The 18,510-nt window shown below is 46.0% G+C and overlaps 1 protein-coding gene across 2 annotated transcripts in view; it reads left to right on the forward strand.

Annotated features, from left to right (window-relative positions):
- LOC138299192 (zinc finger protein 485-like) overlaps positions 1-18,510 on the forward strand; it is a 112,690-nt gene that overhangs the window by 30,612 nt on the left and 63,568 nt on the right. For both annotated transcript variants that reach the window (XM_069237295.1, XM_069237301.1), the window contains exon 2: positions 3,410-3,536. In XM_069237295.1, coding sequence (XP_069093396.1) covers positions 3,410-3,536 — 127 coding nt within the window. The remainder of the gene's footprint in view (positions 1-3,409; positions 3,537-18,510) is intronic.

Below are 18,510 nucleotides of genomic sequence, written 5' to 3' on the forward strand. Positions count from 1 at the left end.
TGCCACCACTGTGTCTATTTTGCCCTCTAGTGATGTTCTGGTGTCTAGTACTGCTTGCAGAACTTTCTTAATTTGTGTGGAGTGGGCGACCAATGTCTCCGTCACTTTGCGTAAAGCGTTTGAGTTGAGTTCTGTGTCTGTTTCTAATGATGGGACTGTGGGTCTGGCTTCGAGTTGGCCCCTTGGGGGTTTTGGTTTCACCATTGTTGTGTCTGTTTTAGGCAAGTTGTGCATTAATTATGGAGTTAAGTATATGCCTTGCTTTGTATTTTGTGCACCCTGCAAGTTTATCACGGATCGCCGAGTGATCGGTCCAAAGCGACGCGGGCATCTCAGTTTGTATTAGCCTTGGGTGCACCGGCTCTCGTGGGCATTTGTCTTTGCCTGGGTGTCCTTGAAGAGTTCTCCAGAGGGGGTCCGCACAGGATCATCGGTTGTGTATTGTGAAGCGGGCAGTCGCGGGGGGGAGAGAGCACTCAAGCAGTACTACGATGTTGGGCTGGGTCGGGCTACGGCCTCTGCCCGGGCTTCCGCCGCGCGATCTCCAGAGGGGTCGCTTCAGGGCCCCCGGGCTGGGCTCACATCCGTGAGTCCGCGTGCCGCAGCGCGTGCACTCCCGTCTCGTGCGCCGTGGGAAGGCGCCCCGCGTCCCCCGACTCGTGTGGACCGGGCCGTGCAGCAGGCAGACCCCTGTGTAATTCCCCCCGCGCCCTGACCTTGTGTCCTATTTGCTCCTGAGGGTGCTCGTCGTCGCGTCTGCACAGTTCAGGGCCCTTTGGCGCCACCGGATCCAGCAGACCTCCACTACTTCTCCGCCAATATCAGCGCAGTCGAGCTGTCTCCCGGCTCTGCGCCCGCGCCATCTGCCACCTCGCGGTGTCCCGGGGATTTCTGCGGGCCCGACGGCCCGTTTCGGCACCTCGTCTGGCATCTGCAACGTTAGCCCGCAGCGAGAGCTCGACACCCTCGTTGCCCCCCGCCTCGGGTGCCTCCCGTCCTCGACCTCCGCCAGCTCCGACTCCGGCAGTTGGGATGCATCGGCCCTCAGCAGGGCCCAGGCGCGGGCACCACTCCACAGCCGGTTTAGGCCCAGTCCGATTCGCGTCTATGGTGAAGTGCGTCGCCGTTGGCAAGTCCGTTGGCGTGCAGTGGTTAACAACGCTCCTGACTCTCCTTGATTTGAGTCAGGGTGTCCATCGAACGGGTGTTTTCAGGATCTTTTTTTGGGCCGTGAGCAGAGCTCTCTACTGAGCGTCCTCTCACGTCGCCATCTTGGACACCCCCCCCAAGCTAGAGAATAGTTAATGACATAAATTATTTTTGCATATGTGTTAGTGTGCTGACCCTGTGTTATTTTAGGACCTCCCAAGAATGCCTGTTCTAGCCCTTTTTAAAATCTGCACAATGGTATTGTCAATAAGTTACTGTTATAAATATGTGTTCAATTGTATATTGAATAATGTTTTTTAAAACTTATTTTAAGGTAAGTGTTATTTCATAAGCGCATTGCACTTTAATTGCTAGCTATTTGGAGCTGCTTCTGTGTCTTATGGGACCTGAAATTTAGCCACTTTGAGTCTCTGTTTAGTGTATGATGGAAACTGCACTCTATTGCTATTTGCACCAGTGTATTTGCATTTGGGAGATCCATGGGATTCTATGTTTTTGATCATTTTGTTTTTACTAACTATTGTGTCATATTTCTCAAGTTATTTGGATTGTATAGCTTTTATGTTGAGTATTTTTGATTTTTATTGTTATGTATACTTTTGTGATCTTTGATCGAAATAAAGTTATCGGACATATCCTTCAAATTTTGAGGGCTCTGGCCCTGACTGAAGGTTCTGTGGTGGCAGCCAGAATACATTTATTTCTGAGGGAGTGACATAAGGATGCAGCCCAGAAATATACAGTATCACTAATTCCCTTTGGAGGCGTTAAGCTGTTTGGCTGTGAGTGGGAAGAGAAGCTGCTCAAGCTGTTTAAGGAAAAGAAATATTCTTCCTCAACATTCTTCCTCATTTGGCCAGAATGACTTCAATTCTTCTGCTAAATATTCTTATTGCAGAGAAGAAGTTTGGAGTCAGGCATGTAGTAGATCTTCTTAACAACATTCTTCATTTTCCAAGAGATCCCTGGAATAATGGATTTAAGGGAGAGGCAGTGCAAAATAGTAAATCCTCTTCTCCTAAAAACAATTATGTTCTTGACTATCAAGGAAGTGGCCTGGGGTCTTCATTTCAGAGAGGTTTGAGAATCCTCTACCGCCGATGGTTGGGTTAAACAAATAGTATTCGAGGGGTACTACGCAGAGTTCATATTTCCGCTTCCTTCCACTGGGATCTTAATTACGCGGTTTCTGAAGAACCCAGCCAGAAAAAAAGGCCCTATAGGAGGAAATTCAAACCTTTAGGGGAATTCCTAACAATAATAGATCTATGACACCTGACCAAATGGATGAAAAACACCTCTTTCAAAAGGGAGACTCTCCAAAGGATCATTCTTTTGGTTTGGAACAACACATACCTCATAACAGCAGATCTCACAGATGCCTCTCTCCTTATTTTAATATGGAAGAAACATTGGAAGATTTCGCCTTGTTCCATTTCTGGTGTTCCTCTACCTTAGGGCATTCAAGGTCGTTCTACCTGATGAGTGGGTGCTTCTTGGGCAGAGTGTCATGTTGTCCCCCTGACAGAGATATGTGGATCAGCTTCCTGGGCTGCAGTTCATACCTTTGCTAGGCATTACATAATTCAGGATTCTAGACAAGAGGGTCATTTTTTTGGTGAAGGAGTTTTGAGTGCTGTTGTTTCTTCACAGTCTTGAATTACCATGTGCATTAGTTAAAGGGTGTTGCATTGATTGGTTATTAAAGACCTGTTGGCTTTGGTATATTCTAAAGTAATGAGTGGGACAAGGACGGAGGGACATAGGCAGTGCTTAGCTTGTGAAGGAAATAGTGCTGGTGCCTGAAGCTCTGCTCAGAACAATTAAGATGGGTAAAATGTGTTCTATTTTTTTCATGAAGTTTGCAAAAATAAATAACATGGAATGTGAGTAAATATTGCTGGAACAGTGTCAAAACTGGGAGAAAAGTTAGTACGGTACCTGGATACCACCAAGTTAAAATAGGCCAGCCCTTTTTTAAGTAACATATGCTGTTCTCCTGCATAAACCCATTAAATTCAGGCGTGTAGGCTATGCCAGTACTTGATTTTGTTATTCTCATGCCTTCTAGGCAATCAGATGTTTGATCATTTCTCCTTGTTTTTCACATCCATCCCATCTTATGGCCCTGAAATGTGGTTGAATAATGTCTATGCGCTTACGTATACAAGTATTAATTTGCTATTTAGTGTAACTGAATAAAGTAGCTGAATATGGTTTATTATTATTGCTCTTTTAGCCTCCTATTACGTTCTGTGATGTTGCTGCCTATTTCAACGAAGAGGAGTGGAAGCTGTTATATGAATGGCAAAAGGATCTTTACAGAAACGTGATGAAGGAAATTCAACAAGCTTTGATCTCACTGGGTAAAGTTTAACTCATATTTTTCTTTCTTTTTTTGTGGGAAATATCTTATTATCATGGAACAAGTAACTCTCATTTTGATAAATGTTAATGATATATGGAGAGAACCTTGCGTGTTAACAAGATGTCCCTTTGCTTGCAATGCCATTTTTCTCTGTCTTCAACTTCATACAAGTTTCTCTAAACACATTTTTCATGTCGCATCTTCCAGGAACCGTGACACCAGAACTCAAACACCAATTGCAGCACCAGGACTAAATGACATTTGCTTTCCTGTGAGAAGTCTGTCCCAGGCAGTAAATCAAGTTATTGTTATTACTGTCACTTTTAGTTTCTTCGCTCACACTCCTTAGGACCAAAGTATCTTTAGACTGTCCAACAACTGGCGAGTGGTTGAGCAGTGAGCCAGATAAAGAATGATTTCAACTGCAAGAACAACGATTGACAGGGTGTGTTGATAGGAAAGGCGCTCACAAACCTGTTCACCCCTATTTTCGGAATTGTACAAGTATCCACCTGGTGCTCCTGGAAGGGGGACCCACCCCACTTCCCCACAAATTTAAAAAGAAACAACAGTGCAAAGTCCAAAGCACTTGTGTCAAATGAGTAAAACAATGTCCATATTTAGGTCATCAGCAGGTGCGCTTGTTTTTATTGAATATGTTCTTCAGTTTCACTCAGTCCAACCTGTTCAGGCAACACGTGTTTCGTCATGTGAACAGTACTCGCTTTGACTTTTTCAAGGCTGAAAATTAACACAAATTAAAACAGTGATATCATGAATCTTAGTTTGTTATATCCAAAATAACTATATCCAATTTTAAAAAATACCAAAACCCGGTGATAATTATAAGTCCGTACAACAGAAAGAAAAAAGTTCTTCTGCAGGCACAGGTACCTAAGTAAGTATTAACAGCGAGACTAACCGAAAAAACTCTCATAGTTTAGATGATGAATAGTGTTAAGTTTCCCATTACCATAACACCCTTGTAAAAAGCATACATAAGTGTATTAAAACCATAAAAGGACATCCCACAGGCGTTCCGCATCCACAAGTGTGAGATACATAGTCCCAAGACCCAAAGTGCGTGGATAGATTTCTGCTGAAAAAAGTTAGTGCCAAACAAAACCATTTAGCTGGTACTTGCCCATTCAAAAGTGTCCAGAATCCATAACTGACTAAATCTCATCATTGTTTTAAAAAATCTGCTTAGACCAAAGTAATTTCTCTAACAGGGTCTTATTGAATGACAATGTATCTTTATTAAGTAAAGGCTTTGGCTTCTGCCCTGATCATAATGGTGATTTCTACCAATTGAAGATTGATTCATTTAAATTCATTAGACACTTGAAACTAAAGAAACACTTCTCTGCTAATGTTTCCAATCAGGGAGAAAATACTCTACACAATATGAGTAGAGTTCACCATTCCCTAACTATTCAAGATATACATGACATGGTTACCCTAATGCCCATTACAGACTATGAGGAAGACTCTATTACTATTCCACGAATACTTTCAGAATTAGATATACACTCTGATACTATGACTAGTGGCTTAAAAACCAAATCAAAGTGGACACCTAATTTGATTAGTGGGAACTCTAATGACACTTTTTATAAACTGGTCTGGAGGGACCTTGACAAAATGGAATACAAAATGAAAAAACATAACTGTTCTTATAAAAAGAATTTGAGCCATTGTGAACGAATGGCCCTCAAAACAGTGCAAAGATGTGATGATATAATAATAAAGGAAGCTGACAAAGGCAGTAATATCGTAATTATGAACAAATTGGATTATGAACAAGAAATGTGTACACAATTGGGGGATCTGACGTGCTATAAAAAAAGTGAATATGATCCTATACAGAATCTGACGAATACCATCAATAATTGTCTGAAGGACTGGTTTGTAAAGGGCTTACTTAATGAAGATGAATACATGTACTTACGTATTATTAAACCTAGATATCCATGCTTATATAACTTTCCAAAATTACATAAGAACTTAACATTCCCCCGGGGCACACCAATAGTGTCTGGTATAGGGGGTCGTACAGAGAGACTGTCAGAATTTGTGGATGTCTTTCTACAACCACTTGTACTTAATCTCCCCTCATACATTAAGGATACCAAACACATCTTGAGTATAATTATGGATATTAGTTGGGAGCCATGAATGATTTTGGTAACTTTGGATGTGGTTTCGCTGTACACTAGCATCAAACATGATCTTGGTATACTTGCATTAAGACAATTTCTGAACAAAAGATCAGCGAGTCTTTGGGAACACACAGAGATGCTGATAATGATGACTGACTTGATACTTCACAACAATTTCTTTCTGTTCAAAACTGAATGGTTTAAACAGCAACAAGTGGTGGCTATAGGCTCGAGATTTTCTCCCTCATACGCAAACCTCTTTATGGGGCATTTGGAACAAGAACTGATTTGAGGCTTGACGGAGTCCAAATGGAATACTTATATCCTGTACTGGGGTAGATATATTGATGATTGCTTTATGATTTGGACTGGCAGTACAATTGAATCAAATAGTTTTTGTAAATATTTGAATTCTAACAAGGCCAGCATAAAATTTACTTGTGAACATAACACTACCAATATAGCTTTTTGGGATATTGAGCTCCATATTAAAGACCAAAGGATTGAGAGCAGTTCGTATCGGAAGAGCACTGCGTGCAATTCTCTGTTACATGCAACCAGTGCACATCCGAAACATCAAATCACAGCAATACCTTATGGAGAAATTATACGAGTAAGACGAAATTGTAGCAATAAGTTAGATTTCCATAGATGTATTACAAATATGAAAAAACGATTTATTCAACGTGGATATGAATCACACATCATTGACAAAGTATATGATAAAGTCATGAAACTCTCTATAATAGACACACTAAGATATAGACACAAGGCTAATAGTGAGAAGATACGATGCATTGTGAATTACACACAGATTTCGAATCTTCTACTGAAATGTATGCGGAAACACTGGCATATACTACACGCAGACGCTACCCTCAGGGAGCGTATTTCGGGTACTTCACAACTTGGCTACCAGAAAGGTAGAACTTTGAAAAGTATTCTCAGTTCGAGTTACCCCACCAAAATACCTATTACCAATTGGTTGACAACCGGATGCGAGGTTTTTACAAATGCGGTCACTGTGGAATGTGTAAATGGGCCTGCAATGGAATATCGACTTTTACCAATAGCATTGAGATTGTTTTCTGATACAGACAAATATTACACGTGACAGTAACTTTGTGGTCTATGCAGTTGCATGCAAATGCAAACACCTATATGTGGGAAGCACAATCAGATCCTTAAGGCTAAGGATTGGTGAACACTATAGAGCTCTTAAGACTGGATGATATTAGATGTCCCTTTGTTGTACATATGAGGCAGTGTTTGGAACAAGGACCTATAAAAAACTTTGAATTTTTTGGCCTAGAGCAGGTTCATAAGGAGGGTTATAGAGAACTATCCTTAACAAGGAGAGAATGTATTTGGATTCTCAGGATGAGAGCGGTTGAGGAGGGCCTTAACACCAATCACAAATTAGAATTCTTTTTGGGCAAGTAGGTGATTATACAGATATGCTTTCTGTTGACAGATCTGTGGAAGAGTTCATGCAGATTTACACATTTATTTTCTATGTAATTGATAATTGGATAATACTTTACTGTACCAAGAGTGTACAACCCTTAGCCGGGAACTTTACTTTTGCAATTCTTTTTTTTTTACCAAGGAGGTATTCCACGGCGTGCTGCTTCCACATTTGTGGGGGTCATATTATTGTGTAATTTGTGGAGTAATTTTCCTTTCGTCATTCCTGAAAATATTGTGGCATTGGGAACACGTCTATTTTAATTAATTTGATTATCAGAGTTATCTATTACAGTGACATAATCACTTCGACATATCAGTCCATGATTTCTCCATTTTAGCATGGATTGAACTGATAGCAGACCGTTTCGATGACCACCGGCAATTATAACTGTTTGGCTAGTAAAACGATTTGAAATTTTAGTTTGGATATACTTCCAAGATGGCGGACACTTTTTCAGGTTAGCGAGTCTGTCATCTGTGTCCATTGGGAGCATAATTTATAGTGGAATAAAGATGCGGTTGAATTGGTTTGAAGGCGCACACGCCTGTCTAAGTTAAAGTACACGAGGACTGGAACGATACAGTTTTTCTGGTATCTGAACTTACGAACTACAGACTTACTCTCTATGCAGACGTAGTTGTCGATAGAACTCGGGTGGTACTTTCAAGATGGTGGATGTTTTCCTTTGGGATGATTTAGTCCGCCATCTATCCTTATATGCAGAGTATTTAAAGTGAGGTTGTGATGGAGTCGGGTTGAACTATACGCGTACACGCCGTTCGGTATGATGACTGATTGACACTGCTTTAGGAGATGGTGAGTATTGCATGGGGGATTTTCAATCCTTTACTATTGGGGTAGCTAACAATAATAGTTTGAACTTAATTATAGTTTGGAGGCACATGATTGGAAGTGAAGTTAGCGATCCATTTTTTCTCATTGGGTCGAGTTACTTAATTTGACGAAGAAAATGAAATGTATTGATGCACATTATATACATCTGTTTCAAATAATTAACTCTTTTGATAGATGATGCTTTGCGATATAAGAACGAAACAAGTTGGAGGAGCACTTGGAAACATTATAGATTATGATGGTGTTTGATAATAGTAAGAAAGCAACACCCGTTCTATTTCTTGTTCGGTTCTTTCTGGTGATACGCAGTGGTGATCTGACAATAGGGTTTCTTCTTATTACTTTGGTCTAAGCAGTGGGATGTCCTTTTATGGTTTTAATACACCTATGTATGCTCTTTGCAAGGGTGTTATGGTAATGGGAAACTTAACACTAAGCATCTAAACTATGAGAGTTTTTTCGGTTAGTCTCGCTGTCATTACTTACTTAGATACCTATGCCTGCAGAAGTTAACTTTATTTCTTTTTGTTGTACGGACTTATAATTATCACGGGTTTTGGTATTTTTTAAAAATTGGATATAGTTATTTTGGATATAACAAACTACAATTCATGATATCATTGTTTTAATTTGTGTTAATTTTCAGACTTGAAAAAGTCAAAGCGAGTACTGTTCGCATGACGAAACACGTGTTGGCTGAACAGGATGGACTGAATGAAATTGAAGAACATATTCAATAAAAATAAGCAGACCTGCTGATGACCTAAATATGGACATTGTTTTACTCATTTGACACGAGTGACTTCAACTGCATCCACACAGTGTAGGGTTGGCACCTAAAGGGCACAAGGGGTTGGGTCTTTTAAAGTCTGTGGAAGATCACTGGAATCTGCCCACTTTCCTCTTACAATTCACACACTGATCTCTCTAAGAACATGGTGTGATGGAGTTTGTGGATGACAAGGATTTAAATTCCTAAGGTTGCCTTTCTACAAGTGAAGAAGATGGCTTCCAGATAGCGGTTGACACCCTGAACACCTACTTAGCAGCGCACGTGAATGCAGAGTTCAAAATATGCTTTTTCCATTGATATTAGAGGAAGTGATAGAAAAGAACAAAGAGTGCTTGTGGAATACCATAAATGTGGGTAAGTAATGGTACCAGGGGGACTGATGTGGGCTAAGGAGGAGGAGGAGGGAGGGAAAGGGGGATAGGAGAAAAGCAAGGTCTTGGAGCTACAGCAGCAGCGGATGGGCGACACAGCAGGCAGGGCATTCACCGTAGCCTGCTAAATGGTAGTGTGGGCCCGTGTTAGGGAGGTGTCTGTCCGAGGTCGAGGAGAGCCTTGAGCAGGGAATCCCTACTGGTGAGAGATTGGGTATTTCTGAAGACCTCGCAGTACCTCTGAATGCTAGGCAGCTGTGCCCGACGCCGCCCACACCCCCCCCTGAGCGGGCCCAGACAAGGGAATTAGGGGGGGGTTCTTGACTTCCTGGCATGAGTGATCCCACGGTCAGCTAAGAAGAGCACCATATCAAGGAATGTGGCCTTCACCCTGTTTCTCCCAAGGAGGTAGAACGGGCCTAAGTGTATGCACCCCAGAAGCCTAGTGAGTGAACCCCAGTGATGTGGGAGGGGCACGTCACATCGGACCAGTAATCTGTGAGCATGGTGCAAGACCAAAACATGTGCATGAAGCCTGTGTTTTTGCATAGGCAACGGGGGCAGGCAACATCCATTCGATTAAAGATCTGGTTGATCCTTGAGGGGGAAGATAGGCTGTCTCCAGGATGTAAAATTGTATGAGCTTGAATTGTGCATTTCTGGAGACAGAAGTGGGGTAGGCCAAGATCACGGCCCATTCTGTGTCTTTGCGCACCCTGCTCAAGTCCTCCCCTCACTGGCCACATAGAACTGGGAGGAATAAGCATGTGTGATCACATAGCACCCTAGTAAGCCATGTGACTAGGTGGCATCTCGTGGCTAAGAGATGTAGGTTCTGAATTAGCTAGTCTTCGGTTTGGGTTGCAGTGGTCCCCAGCGTGTACGTGTGGGTTCAAAAATTCAGTTATAGAGGAGGAACTGCTTAGGGGGAAGTCGTGTGATCATACAGGTCTGCAAAAGGAAGGAGTGCAGTGTAAAAAAAAAAAAAAAAGGTTACCCAAAGTTGAATATTTTCCTCATGCCAAGGGGTAAAAGCTGGCAGCATGCAGTAAGTGCATCCTCTAGGAGTTTCAATGGGGTGTATTGTATGAAGGCATTGGGGAGGCGCAAAAAATGATGGAAGCAGCACAATACTGCTGACACAAGATGGAAAGGTGGCATAGGAGCGCGAACCACTGCATGGAAAGATGCAACAGGCGCTCCAGCATCTACAGGGGTTCGCCTGTGTCGCTGTACCATCCAGATCACGTGCAGTGATCCAACATGCCACCCACTGCAGTGAAGCAGCAAGGTAGTAATGTTTGAAATTGGGAGCTCCTAACTGCTCCTGTCCACAGTTAGGGACAGTTTTGTCAACGCCACCTGGCAGCGATTACCATGCCAGACGAAGAATAATTTGCTCAGGTAAGTCAGGGACATTGGCAAAGTAGTAAGGTAGGCACAGTAACATAACGATCTTGGACAAGGCAGTGTGTCCAGCCACCAAAAATGACAGTCTTCCAGAAGGAGATTTGCCTGCGAAGAGAAAGCGCCACTTGACAAGTGTTGCCATCCTCCAGCAACGCTGTGGTAAATCTGATGCCGAGATTAGTGAAACATGTCTGGGTGCCACTGTACCGCCATCCCACCCAGTTGGAGTGCAGGGTCTGATGCCTCATCCTGCAAGGGGAAAAGGCCAGACTTGTTCCAATTAATGTTGAGACCTGAGACAGGTGGGAAAGAGGCAAGCAGGTGTTCAATCATAGGCAAGTGCTCGTTGACGTCCTGTATATAAAGAAGTATGTAGTTGGCATAGAGCAATACGACATGTATGCCATCCCCCATCTGAATGCCCCAGTCACATCCCTGGGCCTATAGCTTGTGCACTAGGGGCTCGATGGCCAAGGAGAAGAGGAGTGGGGAGAGGGGACAGCCCTACTAGGTGCCCCAGTCAATGTGTATGGGCTTGGAGATGTACCTGCCAGTTTTTACACTGGTTAGCGGAGTAGTGTATAGAAGCTTATGGGGACTTGTAGCTAATACTTTGCCAATAATTTTGCTGTCTGCATTAAGCATTGACAGAGGACCGACTGTAGGAGTCTAATGTAGTTGGGTCACGGCCCGGTTGGGGATATAGACTATTGGTGCTTCTCGAAGAGTTTGTGGGAGACAGGCAATTGAGAGGGCTTCATCGTATAGATCATAGAGGCTGGGAACCAGAAGTGTGGCATATGTTTTATAGAACTCTTGAGGGAGTTTATCTGGGCCTGGGGTTTTGCTCAACGCTAGTGACCGTGCGGATTTCGAATGGTATGATTGCCGCAATAAGTTTTAATGCAAAATCCGTTGGGAGAGAAAGGTCTCAATGGCCGAGTTTGTGTCTCAAGTGTTGACGTATAGAGGCGTTCGTAATATTGAGTAAATGCTACATGGGTTTTGTGCTTTGTGTGCAGTGTCTGGTCAGTGGATATTGTAAGGGAGAGAATGGGCCTTTGTGGACTGTCCTGCTTGATTAGCCAGGCCAGGAGGGTACCAGATTTGTCTGTGCTGAAGTCGTTTTAGTAGGGTTGTATCTTCCCACAGTAAGTTTGCTTAACGCCTCAGTCAAGATGGCAGCCGGTACCTCGAGACAGAGAAGATTGCAGTCTGCTCATGTAATGTCCCGATCCATTCATTTCCTAATGCCCGTGACCGCACCCAGGCAATGACCCCCTAATGGTGACCTTGAACGCGTCCCATTCTATGAGATGGGATGACACAGTACTAGTGTTGGCCTCAAAGTATTCAAGACAGTGTCAAGGATTGCACACAGTGCTGCTTCCTTTAGGGCCTGAGGGTGGAGGCACCACATTGGGGCGGTCTGGGTCATTGTCCCAGCTAAGTTGAACATGGTTATGATCAGAGTGTGTACTTCCTAGGTAGTCTGTGTGCGTCACAAACACTGCCTGATCAGTGGAGCAAACGATGCGGACAAGGTGGACATGGAGGTCATGAGGGTGGGATAGAAGGAATAAACCCTGTTGCCTGGTTGGCGCTACCACCAGATGTCTACCATATTTCAATGGTGTAGCCAATTACCAAGATGTTTAGCGTTAGTGTGCGTAGGCTACAGAGGGAGTGGAGGGTAGGATCTGTCTGGTAGGGGGTCAAGCATGCTGTTGATGTCTCCACCCAGGAGCAACGAAATTCTCCCCAGTGAGCCAAAACTTGGCCGCAAAGGTAGGTTGCTCAGTGTTTGGGGAATATATTGTGCCAATGAGTTAGCGACGCTGTTCCAGCCTGCCCTCTAAGAGATAGCTACCTTGTAGGTCTATCACTATGTCAGTGACCACAAAGGGGACCTCTTCCCTGATCCATTTTATAACACCTGTGCATAGGAGGAGTAATTGATTGTGAATACCTGGACCCTCCAGCGCTGGAGCAGTGTGATTTGTTTCTCCTGTAGGAGTGGTACAGCTGCGCTGCGGCGGAACAGGTAGGAGTAGATCAAGTATTGTCTCAAAGGGGTGTGCATCCCCCTGAAGTTCATTGTGATCACGGTGAGGTCAGATATCCCCAGTGTCATGTTGGGAGTACTATGTGGCCATCGTTGCTGTAGAGCACCAGGTGACTAATAGAAGATGGATGGGTGTTATTGTGCATGTGTTGGCGTGCTTGCGGGGGTTGAAAAACCTCCTATGGGCAGGACGCAAACGATGTCCTGTTCAAACACACTGTAACTGTGTACCAAAACATCAGTACAGTAGGGGAGGTCTAGTGGTTCAAACAAATTAAAGGATTCCCCCTCGGGTAGGGTCTCTTATAAGGCTAATGACTATGTGGGGAAGTGGTGGCTGCAGCGTAGTTGGTTGAGGGTAGGTGGGCAAGGTGGCTAGAGCTGCACAGCTCACACTGCAGATCATAATCGGGACAGTGAGGAGAAGTCATTGTCATTCTTGCAGCCCGGTGACGTGTGCAGGTGCAAAGTGGTGGGGAAAGGGGCTACAGTGTCTCAGGTAGGGCATACAGTGAGCAAGATGAGTGTGTGTTAAGATGTCAGGCAGCGCATGCAGAGGGTAAGAATTAAGTCATTAGGCAAGCAGCAAGTTCAAAGGATATCTGTAGAAAGGTAGCCTCTTTCTAGCCTTGTTACCCCCACTTTTGGCCTGTTTGTGAGTTTATGTGAGGGTGTTTTTACTGTCTCACTGGGATCCTGCTAGCCAGGGCCCAGTCCTCATAAGTTTGTGTCCTATATGTGTTCCCTGTGTGGTGCCTAACTGTATCACTGAGGCTCTGCTAACCAGAACCTCAGTGTTTATGCTCTCTCTGCTTTCTAAAATTGTCACTGCAGGCTAGTGACTAATTTTACCAATTCTCATTGGCACACTGGTACACCCGTATATTTCCCTTGTATATGGAACTTAGGTACCCAGGGTATTGGGGTTCCAGGAGATCCCTATGGGCTGCAGCATTTCTTTTGCCACCCACAGGGAGCTCAGACAATTCTTACACAGGACTGCCACTGCAGCCTGAGTGAAATAACGTCCACGTTATTTCACAGCATTTTTCCACTGCACATAAGTAACTTATAGGTCACCTATATGTCTAACCCTCACTTTGTGAAGGTTAGGTGGCAAGTTACTTAGTGTGTGGGCACCCTGGCACTAGCCAAGGTGCCCCCACATCATTCAGGGCAAATTCCCCGAACTTTGTGAGTGCGGGGACACCATTACACGCGTGCACTGCACTTAGGTCACTACCTATGTGTAGCGTCATCATAGTAACTCTGAACATGGCCATGTAACATGTCTAAGATCATGGAATTGTCATTCCAATACCATTCTGGTATTGGGGGGACAATTCCATGATCCCCCAGTTCTCTAGCACAGAACCCGGGTACTGCCAAACTGCCTTTCCGGGGTTTCCACTGCAGCTGCTGCCAACTCCTCAGACAGGATTCTGCCCTCCTGGGGTCTGGGCAGCCCAGTCCCAGGAAGGCAGAACAAGGGATTTCCTCTGAGAGAGGGTGTTACACCCTCTCCCTTTGGAAATAGGTGTGAAGGGCTTGGGATGAGTAGCCTCCCCCAGCCTCTGGAAATGCTTTGATGGGAACAGATAGTGCCCATCTTTGCATAAGCCAGTCTACACTGGTTCAGGGATCCCCCAGCCCTACTCTGGCGCGAAACTGGACAAAGGAAAGGGGAGTGACCACTCCCCAGACTAGTACCTCCCAGGGGAGGTGCTCAGAGCTTCTCCAGTGTGTCCCAGACCTCTGCCATCTTGGATTCAGAGGTGTTGGGGGCACACTGGACTGCACTGAGTGGCCAGTGCCACCAGGTGACGTCAGAGACCCCTCCTGATAGGTTCTTACCTCTCTTGGTAACCAAACCTCCTTTTCTGGCTATTTAGGGTCTCTCCTCTGGGATATTCCTCAGATAACAAATGCAAGAGCTCACCAGAGTTCCTCTGCACTTCCCTCTTCGACTTCTGCCAAGGATCGACCGCTGACTGCTCCAGGACGCCTGCAAAACTGCAACAAAGTAGCAAGACAACTACCAGCAACATTGTAGAGTCTCATCCTGCCGGCTTTCTCGACTATTTCCTGGTGGTGCATACTCTGAGGGCTGTCTGCCTTCACCCTGCACTGGAAGCCAAGAAGAAATCTCCTGTGGGTCGACGGAATCTTCCCCCTGCTAATGCAGGCACCAAAAGACTGCATCACCGGTCCTCTGGGTCCCCTCTCATCCTGACGAGCGTGGTCCCTGGAACACAGGAGCTGGGTCTCCGTGTCTCCCACAGTCCAGTGGCCCTTCTGTCCAAATTTGGTGGAGGTAAGTCCTTGCCTCCCCACGCCAGACAGCAAACTTGTGTACTGCGTGATTTGCAGCTGCTCCGGCTTCTGTGCACTTCTCCAAGGATTCCTTTGTGCACAGCCTAGCCTGGGTCCCCAGCACTCCGCCCTGCAGTGCTCAACCCGCTGAGTTGGACTCTGAGGTCGTGGGACCCTCCTTTTGTGACTCTGAGTTCACAGAACTTCCAAGGGCCTGCTCCGGTACTTCTGCGGGTGCTGCCTGCTTCTGCCGGGGCTCTCTGAGTTGCTGAGCACCCCCCTGTCTCCTCCTCCAAGGGGCGACATCCTGGTCCTTCCTAGTCTCCAGCAGCACCCAAAAACCTCTTCCACAACCCTTGCAGCTAGCAAGGCTTGTTTGCGGTATTTCTGTGTGGAAACACTTCTGCAACATCCAGCACGCCGTGGGACATCTTCCATCCAAAGGAGAAGTTCCTAGCCTTTTTCGTTGTTGCAGAATCTTTGGCTTCTTCCACCTGGAGGCAGCCCTTTTGCACCTTCATCCGGGGTTTCCTGGGCCCCTGTCCCCCCTGGACACTATTGCGACTCTTGGACTTGGTCCCCTTCCTTTTCAGGTCCTCAGGTCCAGGAATCCATCTTCAGTGTTTTGCTGGTGCTTGTGGTTCTTGCAGAATCCCCCTATCACGACTATTGTGTCTTTCTGGGGTAGTAGGGTAACTTTTCCCCTACTTTCTAGGGTCTTGGGGTGGGGTATTTTGGACACCCTTACTGTTTTCTTACAGTCCCAGCGACCCTCTACAACTTCCCATAGGTCTGGGGTCCATTCGTAATTCGCATTCCACTTTTGGAGTATATGATTTGTGTTGCCCCTATACCTATGTTTGCCTGTTGCATCCTATTGTGATTCTACATTGTTTGCACTACTTTCCTTACTGTTACTTGCCTGTTTTGGGTTTGTGTACATATAACTTGTGTATATTACTTACCTCCTAAGTAAGGGTATTCTCTGAGATACTTTTGGCATATTGTCACCAAAATAAAGTACCTTTATTTTTAGTAACTCTGAGTATTGTGTTTTCTTATGACATTGTGCCAAATGATATAAGTGGTATAGTAGGAGCTTTGCATGTCTCCTAGTTCAGCCGAAGCTGCTTTGCCATAGCTACCTTCTATTAGCCTAAGCTGCTAGAAACACCTCTATTCTACTAATAAGGGATAACTGGACCTGGCACAGGGTGTAAGTACCACAAGGTACCCACTATAAGCCAGGCCAGCCTCCTACAATATCAAATGCTGTCTGCAGCATGACCATCAGTAGTGTGGGTGGTTTCTGAGGGATGAGCAGGACAATGATGAGCCACTGTCTCTCCTGGGGAAGTGCTGAGGAGTTGTGTCAGAGTCAGTGTCTTGATCAGTCATGTGGAGAGATGTTGCAGCCTCCAGGGCTCTCTTCCTCTCACTTATCACCTCCTTCAGATTAGGAAGGTCTGTGGAGTGTCCTTTTTGAGAAGGTCTGTGGCAGCCTCTGACGGTTGCAGGAAACTATGGGCCAGTTTGATGTAAGTGGTGGAAGGGTTGCATCATCCCCCTGCACATCTCTCTGCCCAGTCCCCGGCCGCTGCTTGGTCAGTGATGAAGTATGTTTTTTTCTGTTTGATCCCACACATAGATGTGCAGAGAAGAGCAATGAGTATTTGAAATGTAGCTCCTGCACTTTGTGTTTGACATGTTGGAAAGTGGCCCTCTGGCTCTAACCGCCAGCATGTAATCAAGGAACAGCATCAGTTGGTGGTTTTCCACCATTTGAGGGCCAGCAGCTCAGGCCGCACGGAGGATAGTGTCCCTGTCCCTGACCCTGTAGTATAGGGGTTTTGGAAGTGGCGCAGCGGAGACCGTAGAGGAGGGCGATGTGCAGGTGCTCTGTGTGCTCTCTCTTCAGAGAAAAAAAGGCAACATGGCATCAGGTGGTGTGAAAGATCTCAGCCATTCGTCCATGTAGGCCACAGCATTGCGGCCTGAGGCAGTTCCACAACACACACATTACTCATGCATGAGTGACCCTCTGCATTGTCTGTGCAAGCCTCCAAACACTGGACGCGCTCCTGTAGCGTCTGTAAACTCTTCTGAGTGGCTGGGGTTGGTCAAAGATCAGCAAACTCTCATTCCTCGCTAGTCACTCTGTCGACCTGCTTCCTGTGGTCATCACAAAGAAGATTAGAATCCACTTCCAGGGAGTTGATCTTGCTCTCCATGGATACACACGATCACTCAATGGCCACCAGAACCAGATCAAGCTTGTCCTCCACCAAAGGGCATGTCACCCAAACAGCATTAGGGGGGTCAGTCTTGATCCCGGTTGGTGCAGAGTCACCAGCATCTGGTTACTGAGGTTGCAAAGTACATCTGAGGCACCCCTTAGCTGGTGGGCAGCTGCACCACCAGGACAGATGAAAATAGTCAATTGGGGTGGCCAGAGAGGCTCCTCAGCAGGAAGACCTGTCCATGAAGTCCGATAAAGGGCTTTGTCAGAGCAGCTGGGAGAGGCGATCAGTAGCTGGCGCGTCAGGGGGAGCCCATCCTCTCAGGCCCTTACGGCACTCTAGCCCAGGAGATGAATGTGATGACGTTACAGGTAGTCCTCCAAGACACAGCGATGGGAAGAGGGGCCTCACCACCAGTCAAAATGCAGTGCACTCAGGAGTACCAACAGTAGAGAGCTTAGAAGCAGTCTCATGGTCTGAGATAAAGTAGTTGTGAGGAGAAGGTGCGGGCGAGGAGCAGCAGAAGAGGGAAAGGATAATGCCAAGTCTGGTGTACAAGGGCAGTTTGACAGGGCCTCAAGTCTGCTTCCATCTTCTTGGGCCTGGGCCAAAGGGGCTCCGAGCCACACAGCAGCAGCTGTCTTGTAGCGCGCTCCAAGGTCTAATAAGCCTAAGCCTATCCGCCCCTTGCCTTGTGCTTGTTCAAGGAAGCTCTTCATTCAAGCTGGTCCCAGAGTGTGGGAGGGAGGGAAGGGGGAGGCCACAGGCATATCTCATCTCTCTAGCTGTGTACCCCACTCAACGCCAAGCAGTACAGGTGCAGTATTCACAGGAGTCCATCAGAGAGGTATTGGCGAAGCTTCCTCGCCTGGCCCGGCCTCCTCAGTCAACCGCTGCTGCCCAGTGTAGCCCCCAGCTCTGAAGACTTACTCTGAGATGGCCTCTCTCAGGGGCCTCAACTTGTAGTTGGTGTTGCCTGTGATGCAAGATATCAGGGCTGTGGGTGGGTCCGGCCCCAGGCTTATCCGTCAGGCCGCAGCCTTGCAGTTATCAGCTGTCAGATCTCCCCGCCAGGTGCGGCAGGCGATAATCGCACCTGGGATCAGCTCCCCCCGAGTCTCACCTCCCATGTGCGATGGCCAGGGGGCGCAGATGGCTACTGCAGCTGCCGCTGGGGCACAGATGTAGAGCTCTTTGCCAGGGAGCTGGTGAAAAGCTAGTATGCCATGTTGCCTGCTAGGTCACACCTCTTGTTTTTCATTTATTATATGTAGGTCTCACACTTGAAAAGG

The sequence above is a fragment of the Pleurodeles waltl genome, chromosome 1_2 (assembly GCF_031143425.1).
Source record: "Pleurodeles waltl isolate 20211129_DDA chromosome 1_2, aPleWal1.hap1.20221129, whole genome shotgun sequence".
NCBI classification, from domain to species: domain Eukaryota; kingdom Metazoa; phylum Chordata; class Amphibia; order Caudata; family Salamandridae; genus Pleurodeles; species Pleurodeles waltl.